Raw genomic sequence first — 15,005 nt, 5'->3', positions numbered from 1 at the left:
TCCAGGGATATCCTATCCGAGTGTTCCAGCCATCTGCGGTTCTCCTTCCTGATTGGCTGGCTCCCGCTGCTGTCAATCAGTCATCTAGCCAGGGAAGAGAGGGAACGAGGCCGGGTCAGGGCTCCATGTCTGAATGGACACATGGAGCTTTGACTAAGCTTGGGTGCCCCCATAGCAAGCTGCTTGCTGTGGTGGGCACTGAACAGGAGGGAGGAGCCAGGATCAGGTAAGTATAACATGTTTGGAAAGTCTTTTTTTTTTTTTTTTTTTTTTACCTATAGAAATCACAATCACAATCACAATCACTTTAACTCTAACCCCTTACCCTAACAAAAAATAACGAATGAATGATATTAATAAAAAAAAAAGAAAAGAAAGCGCATGGAAAAGCTAAAAAGCAGAAAAACCTAGCAGCAAATATGCAACAGATGATAGTTTTCTCTATTGGCTAATAAAAAAAATGTCAAAGCTCAAAAATGCTGTGTAAAAATCCGCCAAAAATACACATAAAAACACTGGAAAAATGCTAAGACACTACACTCAAGTGTGAATTCAGCCTAAGATTAGACTTTTTGTACTGCAGTACTAAAAGCATAAACAATAACTCTCTGACTGAGAGATTACACCCCAAAGGACTGTGGAAGACTAACAATAGGTAAGAAGGGCTCGGTCAATTGAGGGTTGTCAGACAACAGGGCTAGAGTTAGGCCTGTGAGTTTAATACACTATCAGAAAACTAGTTCTGCCCCCGGGTATGTAACCAGGTCTGAACAGTTGTTTGAAGTTCGCTTCTGCCATAACAGTTGGTGCCCTTTAACGTTGGTGTGCAAAAGCAATGAGATGTTTCTGGGATGAAGATGGCTAGTTGAAGATAAACACATTCAATGCTATGGGAAGAGCAAAGTGGAGGGAGGGATTGGGAGGAAATGGGTCTACTGGCTTATTCACAAGTGGGAGTTTACAAAGAGTAATCAAAGTCAGCAGTCTGTGGTAATGGCAGGTTTGGCATTCTGTCACTGGCGCTAATAATGGCTGCCCTCAGGTAAAAGTGACAAAGTGTGTTTTAGCTTCTAAGAAGAGAAGTGTCCTTCCTTGATCTGGAGTTATCAGGTATTACTGTTGGGTGTGGTTGTTGTGCAGGTCAGGGAAACTGTCACCAGATACTTCTGCAGCAGTCCATGTGAGACCGTAAGTTACCTGTTCGGTGGGGGGCCCCCCTTGAGCAGCGATGAGTGATGGATGCCTCTTCTTGGGTTACCTCCATGGCCCAGCTCAGCAGTCGTTGTCGTCCCGCTCCCCCCTCGTTCTGGTACAGCCCCATCGACACCACACAGCACAGCTAAATACACACCTTCCCAGTTGGCATGTCTCTTTTCAACTGCCCAGCTCCATCCTGGGCTTTTGTTTTATGTCTCTCCTCCATTTTGGGGCTTGTGGGCCTTGTAGTTGTGACCGCAGCCCCACTGTGTTTAAGTTCTTCCTTCCAGGCTACAATTCTGGGTACTTGTGTTTAAATTTCAGTTAGGCAAAGTAGTGGACACTGCCATCTTGTGGGCAAATGGAGTTCTGCATCTTAGTAACAGTACCCAGTGTAACATACTGTATGTAATCCGGGCCATTATTCTGTGGAATGCTACCAAGCCTGAGATAAAAGTAAGAACTCCTTTAGCCACTATATTTTTATATGCTTTTTAAATATTTTTTATTACAATGTCCTTGCATGTACCCATTTGGGGCCCATCAATGGCTATATACCCACGTACTCATATTAAGTCAATGATGTCAGTGATGAAGGGGAATGCTTTGCAGATGATTGGGAACTGCAAGCCACCCTGCCCATTGTAACAGGGAAGGAAGATTTAGGAGGGATGCTGGAACATGTTACACCCTAAATAAGGGTGTAGAATATGCTAAAGGTGAACATAGTCTTTAAAGCTTTATAAGTGTTCCAGTTTTTGGTAATAGATATATGTTTGGTTTGAAACGACAGCTTGGCTATAAAATTATTTCATCTTTTTTTTCATGCAGATAAGTCATTACTTAACAGAAGAATTTAAGAAAGATGGAAAACAGCGAGCCCCTACCGAACATGGCCGGATTTTAACTGACATATTTAAGAAAAATGATCACAACAATGATGGCGTCATATCGTCAAAGGAATACAATGTTTTTAGGCATGATGAATTATAGTATTGTTTTTTTTACTACGGATAGTTGGTTATGAATTAATTGCCACAAATTACGTGTTCATGCAGGTCTCTTAGAGTGTAAAAAAATGTTTTAAATGAATCGGCTCATCATCCTTAGTTAAGGATTTATTCACATTTGTGGTTCATTTTCATGAATGAGCCCAGGTGTACTTTTGAAATGTGCATTGTACAGTGTGTATTGCCACGTTTATTATAGGTGATGTGTATATTGGCAGCCATGACAAGTTATTAAAATGGTGCAACGTGTAAAAAAAAAAAATATAGTGGGGGAGATTTACTAAACCTTTTGCACACAGAATCTGATGCAGCTGTGCATAGTAACCAATCAGCTTCTAACTTCAGCTTGTTCAATTAAGCTTCGACAGTAAAACCTGGAAGCTGATTGGTTATTTTGCACAGCTGCAAAAAAGATTCTGTGTGCACTAGTTTTAGTAAATCTCCCCCAGTATGAATGAGATTATCTGTGATGCCCACTGTAATTTCCAGTTAGAAAACTGCTGGGTATGGAGAAGCATTTCGCTCATTGCTTCTGACAGCTCAATCACCAAGCATCATCACTGTTGGATTTAAAAAGCCTATAGCCCAGTTTAAGCTATGACTTGAACGACTCCTATCTTACACAAGGAGCAGGGTGCCATCTACTGCTTTTGGCAGCCAAGGAAAGGGAAATGTGTGCTGCTGGGGAGGGAGATTAAAGTAAACCTGGCTGCCTTGCATGAACAAAGCAAAGGTACCCTTTAACCACGTCAGCCCCGGGCCATTTTTTGCGGTTAAGCACCGCGCCGCTTTAACTGACAATTGCGTGGTTGTGTGACGCTGCACCCAAACAAAACTGAAGTCCTTTTTTTTCCCCACAAATAGAGCTTTCTTTTGGTGATATTTGATCGCCTCTGCGATTTAAAATATTTTGCGCTATAAACAAAAAAGAGCGAAAAATTTTGAAAAAAAAACACAATATTTTGTACTCTTTTGTTATAATAAACATCCACGTTTTTTTTTTTTTTAAACTAATTTTTTCTCAGTTTTGTCCGATATGTATGTATTTTTCTACATATTTTTAGTAAAAAAAAAATATCGCAATAAGCGTATATAGATTGGTTTGCATAAAGGTTACAGCGTCTACAAAATAGGGGATAGATTTATAGCATTATTATTATTACTATTTTTTTACTAGTAATGGTGGCGATCTGTGATTATTTTTTATTTTATTTTTTTATCGGGACTGTGACATTATGACGCACACATCAGACATTTTTGGGACCATTGCCATTTATGCAGCAATCAGTGCTATAAAAATGCACTGATTGCTGTAAAAAAGGCACTGGCAGGGAAGGGGTTAACACTAGGGGTGATCAAGGGGTTAACTGTGTATTTCTAACTGTAGGGGGAGGGGACTGACTTAGCTAGGAATCACAATCTGTGAATTTCCTCTATTAGGAACTCACGATCTGTCACTCCACACAGAACAGGGACGCATTCACACACACATTCACACACACATTCACACATACACACATACACCTGCTCTGCCTCTCGTGCCTGCGATCGCTCGTAACCGGCGGTCATCGCTACCGTAGGCCATAAGCATTGGCACCCCTGTAGTGCAGCAGGTATGCCTGCTATCCTGATCCTGCGAGCCAACGTAAAGCTACAACGCTTGCGGTATTGTGCCGACCTGCCGCAGTATGATGGCAGTTGGTCGGCAAGCGGTTAAAGAAGAAGTCCACGTTTCCTGTCAGGCTGAAAGTTAGAACGCATGAAGGTAAAGAACTTTCTGTGCAGCAGCCCCAACCCTCCAATACGTACCTGAGCTCCTCCTTGATATAGTGATGTGCACAAGATCATCAGCTCTCCAGGGACTCTCTCTCCCCATTGGCTCCCACTGCTGTCAATCACAGCCAGTGAGCCAAAGAGAAGAGGGGCCGGAGACAAGCTGTGGCTCAATGTCTGAATGGACATGCAGAGCAGCAGCTCGGGAGCACAGCTGCTTGGGTGCCCCCATTACAAGCTACTTGCTCTGGGGGCACTCGACAGGAGGGAGGTGCCAGGAGTGCTGGCAGAGGACCTGAGAACAGGAGGCTCTGGGCTGCTCTTTGCAAAACCACTGCACAGAGCAGGTAAGTATAACATGTTTGTGATTTTATATATATTTTTTTGTAATTGCCTTTAATGTCACTTTGAATAGTTCCTTTTGAACAAACCTTACAGATTAATGTAGCTGCTGCATGTGTTATAATCTACTGTTAGAACACAGCGCTGCTCACTGTATGTAGCTAGCAGTGGTATGGGCAACTTTCCATCCCCAGCTGGCATAAAAGAGTTGGTCTGAATGCTTCTCCACCATTCAGGAAACCTTGTATTTTTAGCAGTGAATATAAAAAGTTTCCTCGGGTTTGTGGAAAGGTGAAAATCGGGATGTCATCTGCCCTCCTATCCACCTTGGCCAATCAGAGGAAGCCTTTTATTAATTTCTAAAAATATAAGGCTTCTCCTGAATGGTTAAGAAGCACTCAAGCCAACTTGTAAATTCCAGCAGCAGACGAGAAGTCACCCGTACCACTGTACCACTGTGCCACTTATGTAGCTAATGCTACAATAGATTGTAGCACACATAGCGGATACATCATTTCATAATGAGAATATTTTTTTTTAGGTTAGCTTAAAGGGACAGTGAACCTGGAATTCTACTTTAAAGTGTTTCTGATTCCAGAGAAGCATTGGGGCTATCATTGCTACTCACCTTCAGAAAATGCTAGTTGCTTGGCTGTTATGCACACCTACTGATTTTAATACTTTTTCAGAAAAGTATACAGATCAGGACTGTCGGGGGAAAAATTGTGTTTGACTGGTATGCCTTAACAGTTTTGGGTGGAGGTCTTCTCTGAATACATTTAGTAAATTTTGTTTGCATCACAAGAAAATTTGGTCAGATTTATTTAATAAAGCAAAAATCTGTATTCAAAGTAATAACCACTTAACAGTAATCTTTAATTTTTCTATACTGTAAAATTGTGAAACCTGGTTTATCATCACCAGACTTTGTGTATTATCACTACTCTTTGCACTGTTACAAAAAAAAGCCCAAATACATTCATTTCCATTGCATTGTTTTTTTTTTTTAAAGGAAAATAATGATGCAAATATAATGCTTCAGCTAAACACATTAAATACATACAGTATATGTCAATTTTTTTAGCTGTCAAAAATGTATGATTCTTCTGAACCTTTTGTGATTTACCCCAGCCAGTTTTCATATCCAGGAACAGAGACCCCAATTTGGCTCAACCCCAGCCAAAAATCTCAATACGCAGATGAAATACAAATATGGGAGCTGTTTTACTTGCCAGTAGATTTTTGTTTCTGTCTATCCAGTGTTGAGATTTGCACAGCTCTGCCACACAGCATAGCCCTTTCTGATGGGGCAGAGGAGCTGATTTTTCTCTACTGCATTTAACCTGTATACTTGGACAAATATATATATATATATATATATTATATACAGGGCTTTTTTTCCTCAGAGAATAGGTGCTGGGACTCCTGCTTTTTAACTCATCCCTTGTCTCTACCCATACCCACCTCTAAACACTGTTGCTTGGTTCCGTCCCCTACCCCCCTCACAGTACTGCCCCTTTAGAGAATACAGAACCAAGTATAATTTTGTGGTTATGAAATTTGTATGGAATTTGTTACTGATGACAAGAAAAGCAGTAAAATAGATCCCCCCAACAGTGGACCACCCGCAACAAAATATCCACTCAGCAACAACAGAAGCATCAATAAGACCCTCCAGCAGCCAGCAACAATGAACCCCCTTCCCAATAGTAGATTCCTCTCAGTAACAATTGACCCCCCCAGCAACATATGCCACCCCTTCAGCAACAATCTTGATAAATATATCACCTCCAATGACAATTGATCCCCCTGCAGCCAGAATCAATAGACTGCGTTCACCCATGTTCCTGCTGAAAAAAAAGCATATATATATAGATCGCTTATTTAGTACACCTATACAATACAAACTTATGCCCCTGAGTTTTGTCTTTCTAAGTGTTGCAACTACAGAAAACAGACATTTTAATTAATATAATTCCTGTAAAAGATGTATTTTTTGTTAGCAAAGTACCAGAAAAACTGAAAAAAAAAAAAGCACAAAAAAAAATTCACATTGGGAGTCTAGGACGTACACAGCAACAACAGGAACTGTTTTCTTTAAAGTGATTAATGATTAACTAGTCTGATGTGTCAATGCTATGTTAAGTTCACTTCCTCTAGCGGTGGTATTCCTAGCCACATAAAGAAGAAAACCCCTCAATTTCCACTCACCCTGAACAAGAAGTAAGCACTTTATTTAAGAACAGGGGCAGCAGTGACCCTCACCAACAACCAAATATCAGCCTTGACCGGTAAGCCTGCTAGAGGAAGTTGGGTACACATTAGGGGAGATTTACTATAACTGGAGCACTTAGAATCTGGTGCAACTGTGCACAGTAGCCAATCAGCTTTTAACTTCAGCTTCTTTAGTTAAAGTCTTGTTTTTTTTCTTAATTAACAAGCATGGTATACTTACCTGCTCAGTGTAATGCACAGAGCAGCCCAGATCCTCCTCTTAAGTCCCTCGCCGGCGCTCCTGGCTCCTCCCTCCTGCTGGGTGCCCCAACAGCAAGCAGTTTGGATCAAGATGGGGCTCAGGTAAGCATTATGGGAGGCTGGGGGGACTGCTGCACGCAGAAGGTTTTTTTGCCTTCATGCATAGAATGCATGGAGGTAAAAAACCTTGTGCCTTTACAACCACATTAAGCTTTGACAATAAATTAATAAAACCTGGAAGCTGATTGGTTTCTATGCGGAGCTGTGCCATATTTTGCACTCTCCAGTTTTAGTAATTCTCTCCGACTGTATCTTTTGCAGGATCAACACATATTTTCCATTCCAGGCTATCAAAAGGTGTCCGACTGGGTTAACATATGTGCAGCCGTGGTTTCTAGCTTGGGGTCCGGTGCTTTTCTGTTCTCATTAAAGCCTGTTTCACATGTTTAAGAGCAGTGTGAACAGTGAGCTTTGACAAAGCATTTGCAGAGCTATCAGCAAGATTTGTTGAAGCTTTAAGGTCAGGTTCACATATGTGCGGTCGCGGTTTCTAGCTTGGGGTCTGGTGCTTTTCTGTTCACCGGTTCAGGTTCGATTTGGTTCTGAATTTTTGCCTGAATTCGCACCTTTCCTGGACTCAAAAATGCACAGGACCCTTTTCAAAACCAAACCGCGGCCGCCCCAGACATGTGAGCCTGTCACACTGACATGTAATGCGAATTGGATGCGGTGAAAACATATGTGAATCCGGCCTCAATGTGTATGTGCATGGTGCAGCAGATATAAAAATTTATAGCCAATAATTGACTTGGTGTTAAAAAAAATCAAATTTTAAGAAATGTTGTGTGAAAATATAATATATATATATATATATATATATATATATATATATAAGCATCAATGAAATGTGTGATAAGAATATGACTCTTGATTTTTGGCCTCCACTTCATCTCAGTCTCATATACTGGAGTAAATAAAGAACACTGCTTGGAGGGTAGATGAATAGGGGTTGTAGCCCAGGTGGTAGAGAGCCAGGTCCAACCACATGCAGTATGTAAATTTGTAGACAATCATCTTTCATTGTTGTGACTGAATGCCCTACAGTGTTATATGGTCATAAATTATAACTGTCCTAAAAGAAAATCTGCAGGTAATATTCAAAGCATGTTTAATTTAAATACAAAATTAATACAGCACAAAAATACACACAAACGTATAAGACCAAAAGAGTCTGTTATAATGACAGGCAATACAGATGGGCATGAGGTCCTATGTGATTCCGATTCCACTTGGATTCAAGATTAGTGAGCACAAAAAAATAATTTCATTAATGGCATTTAGTTTCATTATTTGGAATGATGGCTTAAAGTTAATGAAAACAGATTATTTCTTTCGGGAGAAGGTAGCGCCCCTAAAATCGTAGATGAGTCCGCCACTGCCAAGTCCTAGAAAGTTCTTCTTAGATGAGCACACAAAGCATAAATGTGCATATACAAACTTTTAAGAATGACTCCTAAATCTACCTTGCACATTTAAAACAGCAGTGATCAAAAACTCAGAAAAATAGTACACAACTAAAATGGGAAACATCTGGAAAATTGCAAAACTTGACATTGAGGTTTTTCTTATTTGTAGAGTATATCATCCCATTCACATAAGCCTTTGGCCAGAAAGACATTTCAATCCAAATATTATATGTATGTCCCTACTGTGGATGGATTCTGGCTCTGGAGTGGAATGGAACCAATTCCAGGAAAAGTTCCTTGGTTTAACAGAATACGTCCTTCTTATCTTCTTACAAGCAACACAACAGTAAACAGTGAAACTTTGATCTACATAGGAATACTTTAATCCCCTGAAACCAGAGTAATATAAGCAGATGCACCCTGACTTGATTTTTATGGTTTGGAGGCAATGGGTCGGGGTCTAGCACAACCAACGCTGGTAGCAGTTTTCAGGTAATTTCAACCAATTTCTACCGGAGCTTTCAGTGAGACCTACCATCATCTTTTTCTACTGAAGCTGTAAAATAATTGTAGCACCCTGGTCCTAAACAGGGCTGCTAAAAAAAAAAAAGTTTGAACTAGGTGGTAACTAGCCTGGCTAATTGGTAGGTTGATCCACTGATTCCTGTCCTAAGTCTGAGTTCGGGGTAATCTATCTCTTCTGTCAATAGGTGGCACTGTTGCTTTTGGCATTAGAATGATGGATTACCATAAATGGTAATGGGTAACTAGCTTGTCTCAGCCAATCAGCAGGAGTTTCTTTAAGCGCTGTGTATGCTGGGATAGGCTGTTTATTTGGGAGAAGTCAGGTGAGCGGGGTTCTTCCCACCCGAGGCTGTGGCCTGGGTTGGTGTGTGTTGAGAAACTCCTAGTTTCTAGGCCTGAGGCCTATCCAGGAGGCATGCTCGCTGCTAGGTCCACTTAAGGCCTATCCAGCAGTTCAGGGTTCCGCAAAGGAGGAGTAACCAAGGTTAAGCCCGAAGCCTTGGGTGGAACCGTATGTGTTAGAGGCTCGGTCTGAAGGGAGCCTGTTCGTTGTCAGAGGTGAAGGAGAAGCAGTTATCACAAAGGGACAACCATTCCTGTTTTTAAGGGATGAAGTTCTGAAGGAGTACCAGAGCAGATGCTTCACTAGCCAGGGACAGTGAAGTAGTGGGAAAGCTTCAGTAGAGACTTATCCAGGAAAGCAGCAGGTAGCTGTCAGTAAAGCCTGAAGGAGTACGGCAGGTAGCTGTAAGTAAAGCTTGAAGATAAAACACAGCTGTTAGCTGTGGGTGACGCTCGGGAATCCAGCGGGTAGCTGAGAGTCCAAGAAGTCTAGTGAAAGACGGCGAGCTGAGCTTAAAGATTTACAGTGGGATACTATGAGTTAAGCTGGAAGATCTACAGTGGGTTATTGTGAGTAAAACAGATCTACAGTAGAATACTGTGAGAGAATTTGTTGCCATAGGAGACAACGGTTGCTACAAGATACAGATTGCTGCATTCAGCTTAAAGGCCCTCGTTCTGTGTTGCTGTCTGCCTAGTTCTGTTTTTGTTTGTGGAGTTTGCCCTAATTGCTATTGCAGTGCTTCTGTGTCCTGTGCTTTCTAGTCAGTTGTTAGTGAGAACATACAGAGAATTACACAGCTCTGTCCCACAGCATAGCCCTGCCTAGCAAGCAAAGGGACCTAGACCAGGGGTCCCTCCAGCTGTTGCGAAACTACAAGTCCCATGAGGCATTGCAAGGCTGACAGTTACAAGCATGGCTCCCACAGGTAGAGGCATGATGGGACTTGTAGTTTCGCAACAGCTGGGGGGCCGCCAGTTTGAGAACCCTGACCTAGACATTTCCCATTGCAATTTTACCTATAGGTAATTTCCCTACCCCCACCCTGCAACTGAACAGGGTGTAGCAATATGGACTACAATTGCAATAATCGGTTATCCCTGGCACTATCTGTATATCATCCCTCTAGTGCCCAGTGTTACTAAACTGACATCATATTTGTTAGCCAACAAAAAGGGATTGTGGGATTGGTGGTTCCATCAGGTAACTGTTCCCCTATGTGACTATACACCCGGACCACATATCCCAGGGATCTTTGTTGCCTTCGGAGAGATTGCTGGGAAGAGCTATAAAAGAAACCAGAGACCCACTCCACGCTCTCTTCTTCCTTCGCATCATCCAAGAAAGGTCTGTCCGTGCAAGGGGAGTGTGGTTGCAGCCTACCATGTTGGTTACATCATCCTCATCCAACAGAGAAGGGGTCCACCACTGTCTTTGTTTATCGGACATCTGACCAGCATCAACTCTACAGCCCAGCGACCCACACTCCGTGCTTCCCATCGGGTGACCGTCCCAAGCGGGTCTGCAGCCAGGACTTCTACCCAGGAGTCGCTGTCTAGAAGGCGCTGAATCAGCCTGGTTAATGGTGAGAGGGAAATTGCCTACCTTTGACAACCTTTCCTTGGTTGTTTTACTGGGACACTGTGTACAGACAGCTTTACTTTGGGAACACTTCACTGCACTTCTGTTCGAACACTGTACATAGGCATCTTTAACTGCATTAATCACACAATATAATACCACTCTGTTAGTACACCTTATTGGATATAGTTAATGAGCTCTGACTGACGGTAGAGACCATCAGATCTGCAATGGGGACATTTTGTTATTGTTGCTTAAAGGGCCATATTTCCATCCTTGTTTAGGTTCATCTTTTAAAAGGTTGAACAGGCCGGCCTGGGTTTCTCTCTCAAAGTATTGTCAGAATTGATGCTTAACTTTGCTTATCCTTTCAGGTTATGTCCAAGTGATATTTCATTGTATGTGTGTGTGTATATATATATATATATATATATATATATATATATATATATATATATATATATATATATATATATAATTAGTATCCTGTTGTTGCCAACTGTTCTAATTGTTGTACGGGGGAAATCATTCTACTGAGCTTGTGCAGTTATCCACGGCTCAGTGTAACCATTACCTCTTTGTACAACAACATCTTATCTGAAGTATTCCAGTAAACTTTAACAGAATATAAACGCATCGAGTGTTGTTTTATTACTCAAAGGTGTTGCAATGATGTCTGAACCCAGAGTGTCAGGTGGGTTGGAGTATTCACAGGGTCATGATGATGCAGATAAATCCAAGCAGTCCCCAAGGGACAAGTAAATTGGAATACAACAGATTAATGAGCTCATCTCACAAAACTCTCCTCTTACCAGTATGCTCCCTGCATTGCAGCACACCTGATTGGTTTCTTGTGCTGCTTCTCCTAAGCACTCTCTGACATCAGCTGTATAGGGGATTGCAAGAGGCTGATACTGACTCAAATTCAGATACTTACTCTACTTAATGTTAAAAATAACGCCTGAAATCCACCCTCAAACAGCTGCTCCATTGTCTCCAGTGTGAAAGCCCGAGGGCTTTCACACTGGAGCTGTGCGCTGGCAGGACGTCAGGAAAAGTCCTGCCAGCAGCTTCTTTGGAGCGGTGAAGGAGAGGTGTGTTTACTGCTCCTCCACCGCTGCTCTCATTGAAATCAATTGGACATCTTGGCTATACCGCCGGCAAAACACCGCTATTGCACCGCATTGCGGGCTGTTTTAACCCTTTCTCGGCCGCTAGCAGTGGTTAAAAGCTCCCCGCTAGCAGCCGAAATGCACCGCAAATCCGACGGTAGAACCCCACTAAAAATGGCGGCGTTTTACCGCCAACGCTATAGGCGGCACAGTGCAAAAGGGGTCTAAATGATTTGAATACAGACCTGCTGTAATATGTCTATTTTATACAGGAGTTCAGCTTTAAATAGGCAAACATTTTAGTCTGTACAAGAGAGAGAAGCCTGATGGTGATGAGCTTTAGCTTCTATGTATGTACTGTGGACAGAAACCAGCTATTATATACAAAAATGCTTTGCATACACCCAACTCAAGTATGTGTTGTTTATAGCCACCAATCATAATCTTTCTTTATAGCTTCATCTATCTTAATATGAAGGGAAAGACCTAGCCACCAACTTTAAGTGACAAACCTATAAACCTTTTGTTCCTGCTTCACAATCTACAAATCGTTAGAATTTTAGATGTGCATTCACCTTCTGGGAAATTATTGGTAACCTTCAGCACTGTGAATTTTGCAGTGCACACAAATAGATATTATGTGCGTTTACTGGCATTTATTCATATCCACCTTATGGCTCCATGCACACTGGCTTAAAAATCACTGCTTTTGATTTTTGCCTGTAGAAGCAGCTCAGTGCTATCCTATGTGTCCATGCACATTAGGATGATTACAGGCTTAACATTTAGAGGCAGGAAAAAAAAAAACTTCTGGTTTGCGTTTCTTATTGGAGTTGTCTGGCAGAAAAAATGCAAAACTCTCCTAAACTCGTTTAAACTATGTACAAAAAAACATTCCATATGAGCATTTTTTTTTTTTCTGCCAAGGGAACTGCCATTCCATGTGCATGGAGTCTAAGGCCTATTTCACACACCCTTCAGCGTGTGAACAAAAGCTTCGGCAAAGCATTGGCAGCGCTTTCCGCAAGGTTTGTTGAAGCTTTTAGGCTTCATGTACACAAGCAGCTCCTAAACTTTAGTTTTTTTGCCAAAGCTCCTAAACTCAACTCTATAAAAAGCCTATGGGGGTTATTTACGAAAGTCAAATCCACTTTGCACTACAAGTGCCCTTGAAAGTGCAGTCACTTTAAATCTAAGGGGTAGATCTGAAATGAGTGGAAGCTCTGCTGATTTTATCATCCAATCATGTGCAAGCTAAAATGCTGTTTTTTTATTTTCCTTGCATGTCCCCCTCGAATCTACAGTGACTGTACTTCCAAGTGCACTTGCAGTGCACAGTGGATTTTCCTTTAGTAAATAATCCTCTATGTGTCCATGTACACATAGGCTTTTAGCAGAGTTTAGGAGCTGCCGCAGTTTAGGTGAAGTTAAACCTCCCTCTCCTGAGTGCGGAAGAATCGTCTTCAGAATAGGAACTTTTGGAGTACCGGCCAAGGGAAAATGCCAATCGAAGTGAAAACGCATCTTGTGTTTTTGCCGTGTTTTTTTTTTCCCCGCGGCCACTGTCAGGGTAGGCTATGTACATGTAGCTTTAAAATACCATTCAACTACAGTTTGTAAATGTTGATCACAGATCCTAATGGGAGTGTTGATTGCCACTTTAGCACTTCTTTAGGCTGGATTCACACTATTGCGAATTGGATGCTGCTCACACCGCATCCAATTCCCAGAACATTTTAAAACATGTTTTTTTTAATGGGTATGGTTCACATATGTGTGCTGCATCCGCACTCCGCATGGCACAAAATTTGTGTGCATGTTCTAGGCAGTGCGGGGCGAATTGCAGGCACATTATCTTCAGTGGGAATGCATCTAATTCGCAGATTCACACGAATGTTCTCCCCCTCCTCACTACACCCCCCCCCCCCTCCCAGATCAGCTGATCCACAGCAACAATGGAGAGGAACCGCTGAATTAATCATTTTTATCTTCACAGGGAGCTGCAATTCGCGCTGGACTAGTGTTAACCCAGCCTTAAGCTTCTTGAAATCCTGCTGAAGCCTGTTAGCAGCTTGTTTAAAGTGGCAATCAACTCTCCCATTAGGATTTCTTCTTTTTATTTTTTTTCAATACTTTATTTTTAAGCAGCACACAGTAAATACAGAAACCATACATGCCAAAAATAATAACATATACTACGTAAAGGGGCTTAGCACGTAGATCACAAGCCAGCCCAAACACAGAGCCATCCCATCTCCCACATGGAAAGAGTGTGAAATAGATATATATCTATATATATATATATAGATAGATATCTATGTATATACAGAATCTCACAAAAGTAAGTACACCCCTCACATTTCTGTAAATATTTTAATATATCTTTTATATATATTTTCTTGTGACAACACTGAAGAAATTACACTTTGCTAGAATGTAAAGTAGTGAGTGTACAAATTGTAAAACAGTGTAAATTAGTTGTCCCCACAAAATAACTCAACACACAGCCATTAATGTATAAACTGCTGGCAACAAAAGTGAGTACATCCCTAAGTGAAAATATCCAAATTGGGCCCAAAGTGTCAATATTTTGTGTGGCCACCATTATTTTCAAGCACTGCCTTAACCCTCTCCTCCACCTTCCGTTTAAGGATGCCTCACAGATGCTCAATATGGTTTAGGTATAGAGACATGCACGGACATTCCATCACCTTTACCCTCAGCTTTTTTAGCAAGGCAGTTGTCATCTTGGAGGTGTGTTTAAGGTTGTTATCATGCTGGAATACTGCCCTGCAGCTCAGTCTATGAATGGAGGGTATCCTGCACTGCTTCCGTATGTCACAGTACATGTTGGCATTCATGATTCCCTCAATGAACTGTAGCTCTCCAGTGCTGGCAGCACTCATGCAGCCCCAGACCATGACACTCCCACCACCATGCCTGACTGTAGGCAAGACACACTTGTCTTTGTACACCTCACCTGGTTGCCGCCACACACACACACGCTTGACACCATCTAAACCAAATAAGTTTATCTTGGTCTCATCAGACCACAGGACGTGGTTCCAGTAATCCATGCCCTTAGTCTGCTTGTCTTCAGCAAACTGTTTGCAGGCTTTCTTATGCATCATCTTTAGAAGAAGCTTCCTTCTGGGAAAACAGCCACGCAGACCATTTTGAT

General features: G+C 41.8%; 1 protein-coding gene across 1 annotated transcript in view; it reads left to right on the top strand.

Moving 5' to 3' along the window:
* The window catches only part of FKBP7 (FKBP prolyl isomerase 7), a 44,420-nt gene extending 39,107 nt beyond the window's left edge, over nucleotides 1–5,313 (top strand). Inside the window, exon 4 of the mRNA XM_077448103.1 lies at nucleotides 2,029–5,313. Coding sequence (XP_077304229.1) covers nucleotides 2,029–2,190 — 162 coding nt within the window. The 3' untranslated portion in view covers nucleotides 2,191–5,313. The remainder of the gene's footprint in view (nucleotides 1–2,028) is intronic.
* Nucleotides 5,314–15,005: the final 9,692 nt, after the last annotated feature.

This window comes from Lithobates pipiens, unplaced genomic scaffold (genome assembly GCF_037356315.1).
Source record: "Lithobates pipiens isolate NorthernLeopardFrog02 unplaced genomic scaffold, aLitPip1_a1.2 Scaffold_22, whole genome shotgun sequence".
In the NCBI taxonomy this organism is placed as follows: domain Eukaryota; kingdom Metazoa; phylum Chordata; class Amphibia; order Anura; family Ranidae; genus Lithobates; species Lithobates pipiens.
The sequence above is the reverse complement of the archived record's forward strand: the minus strand, read 5'-3'. Positions and strand labels throughout refer to the sequence as shown.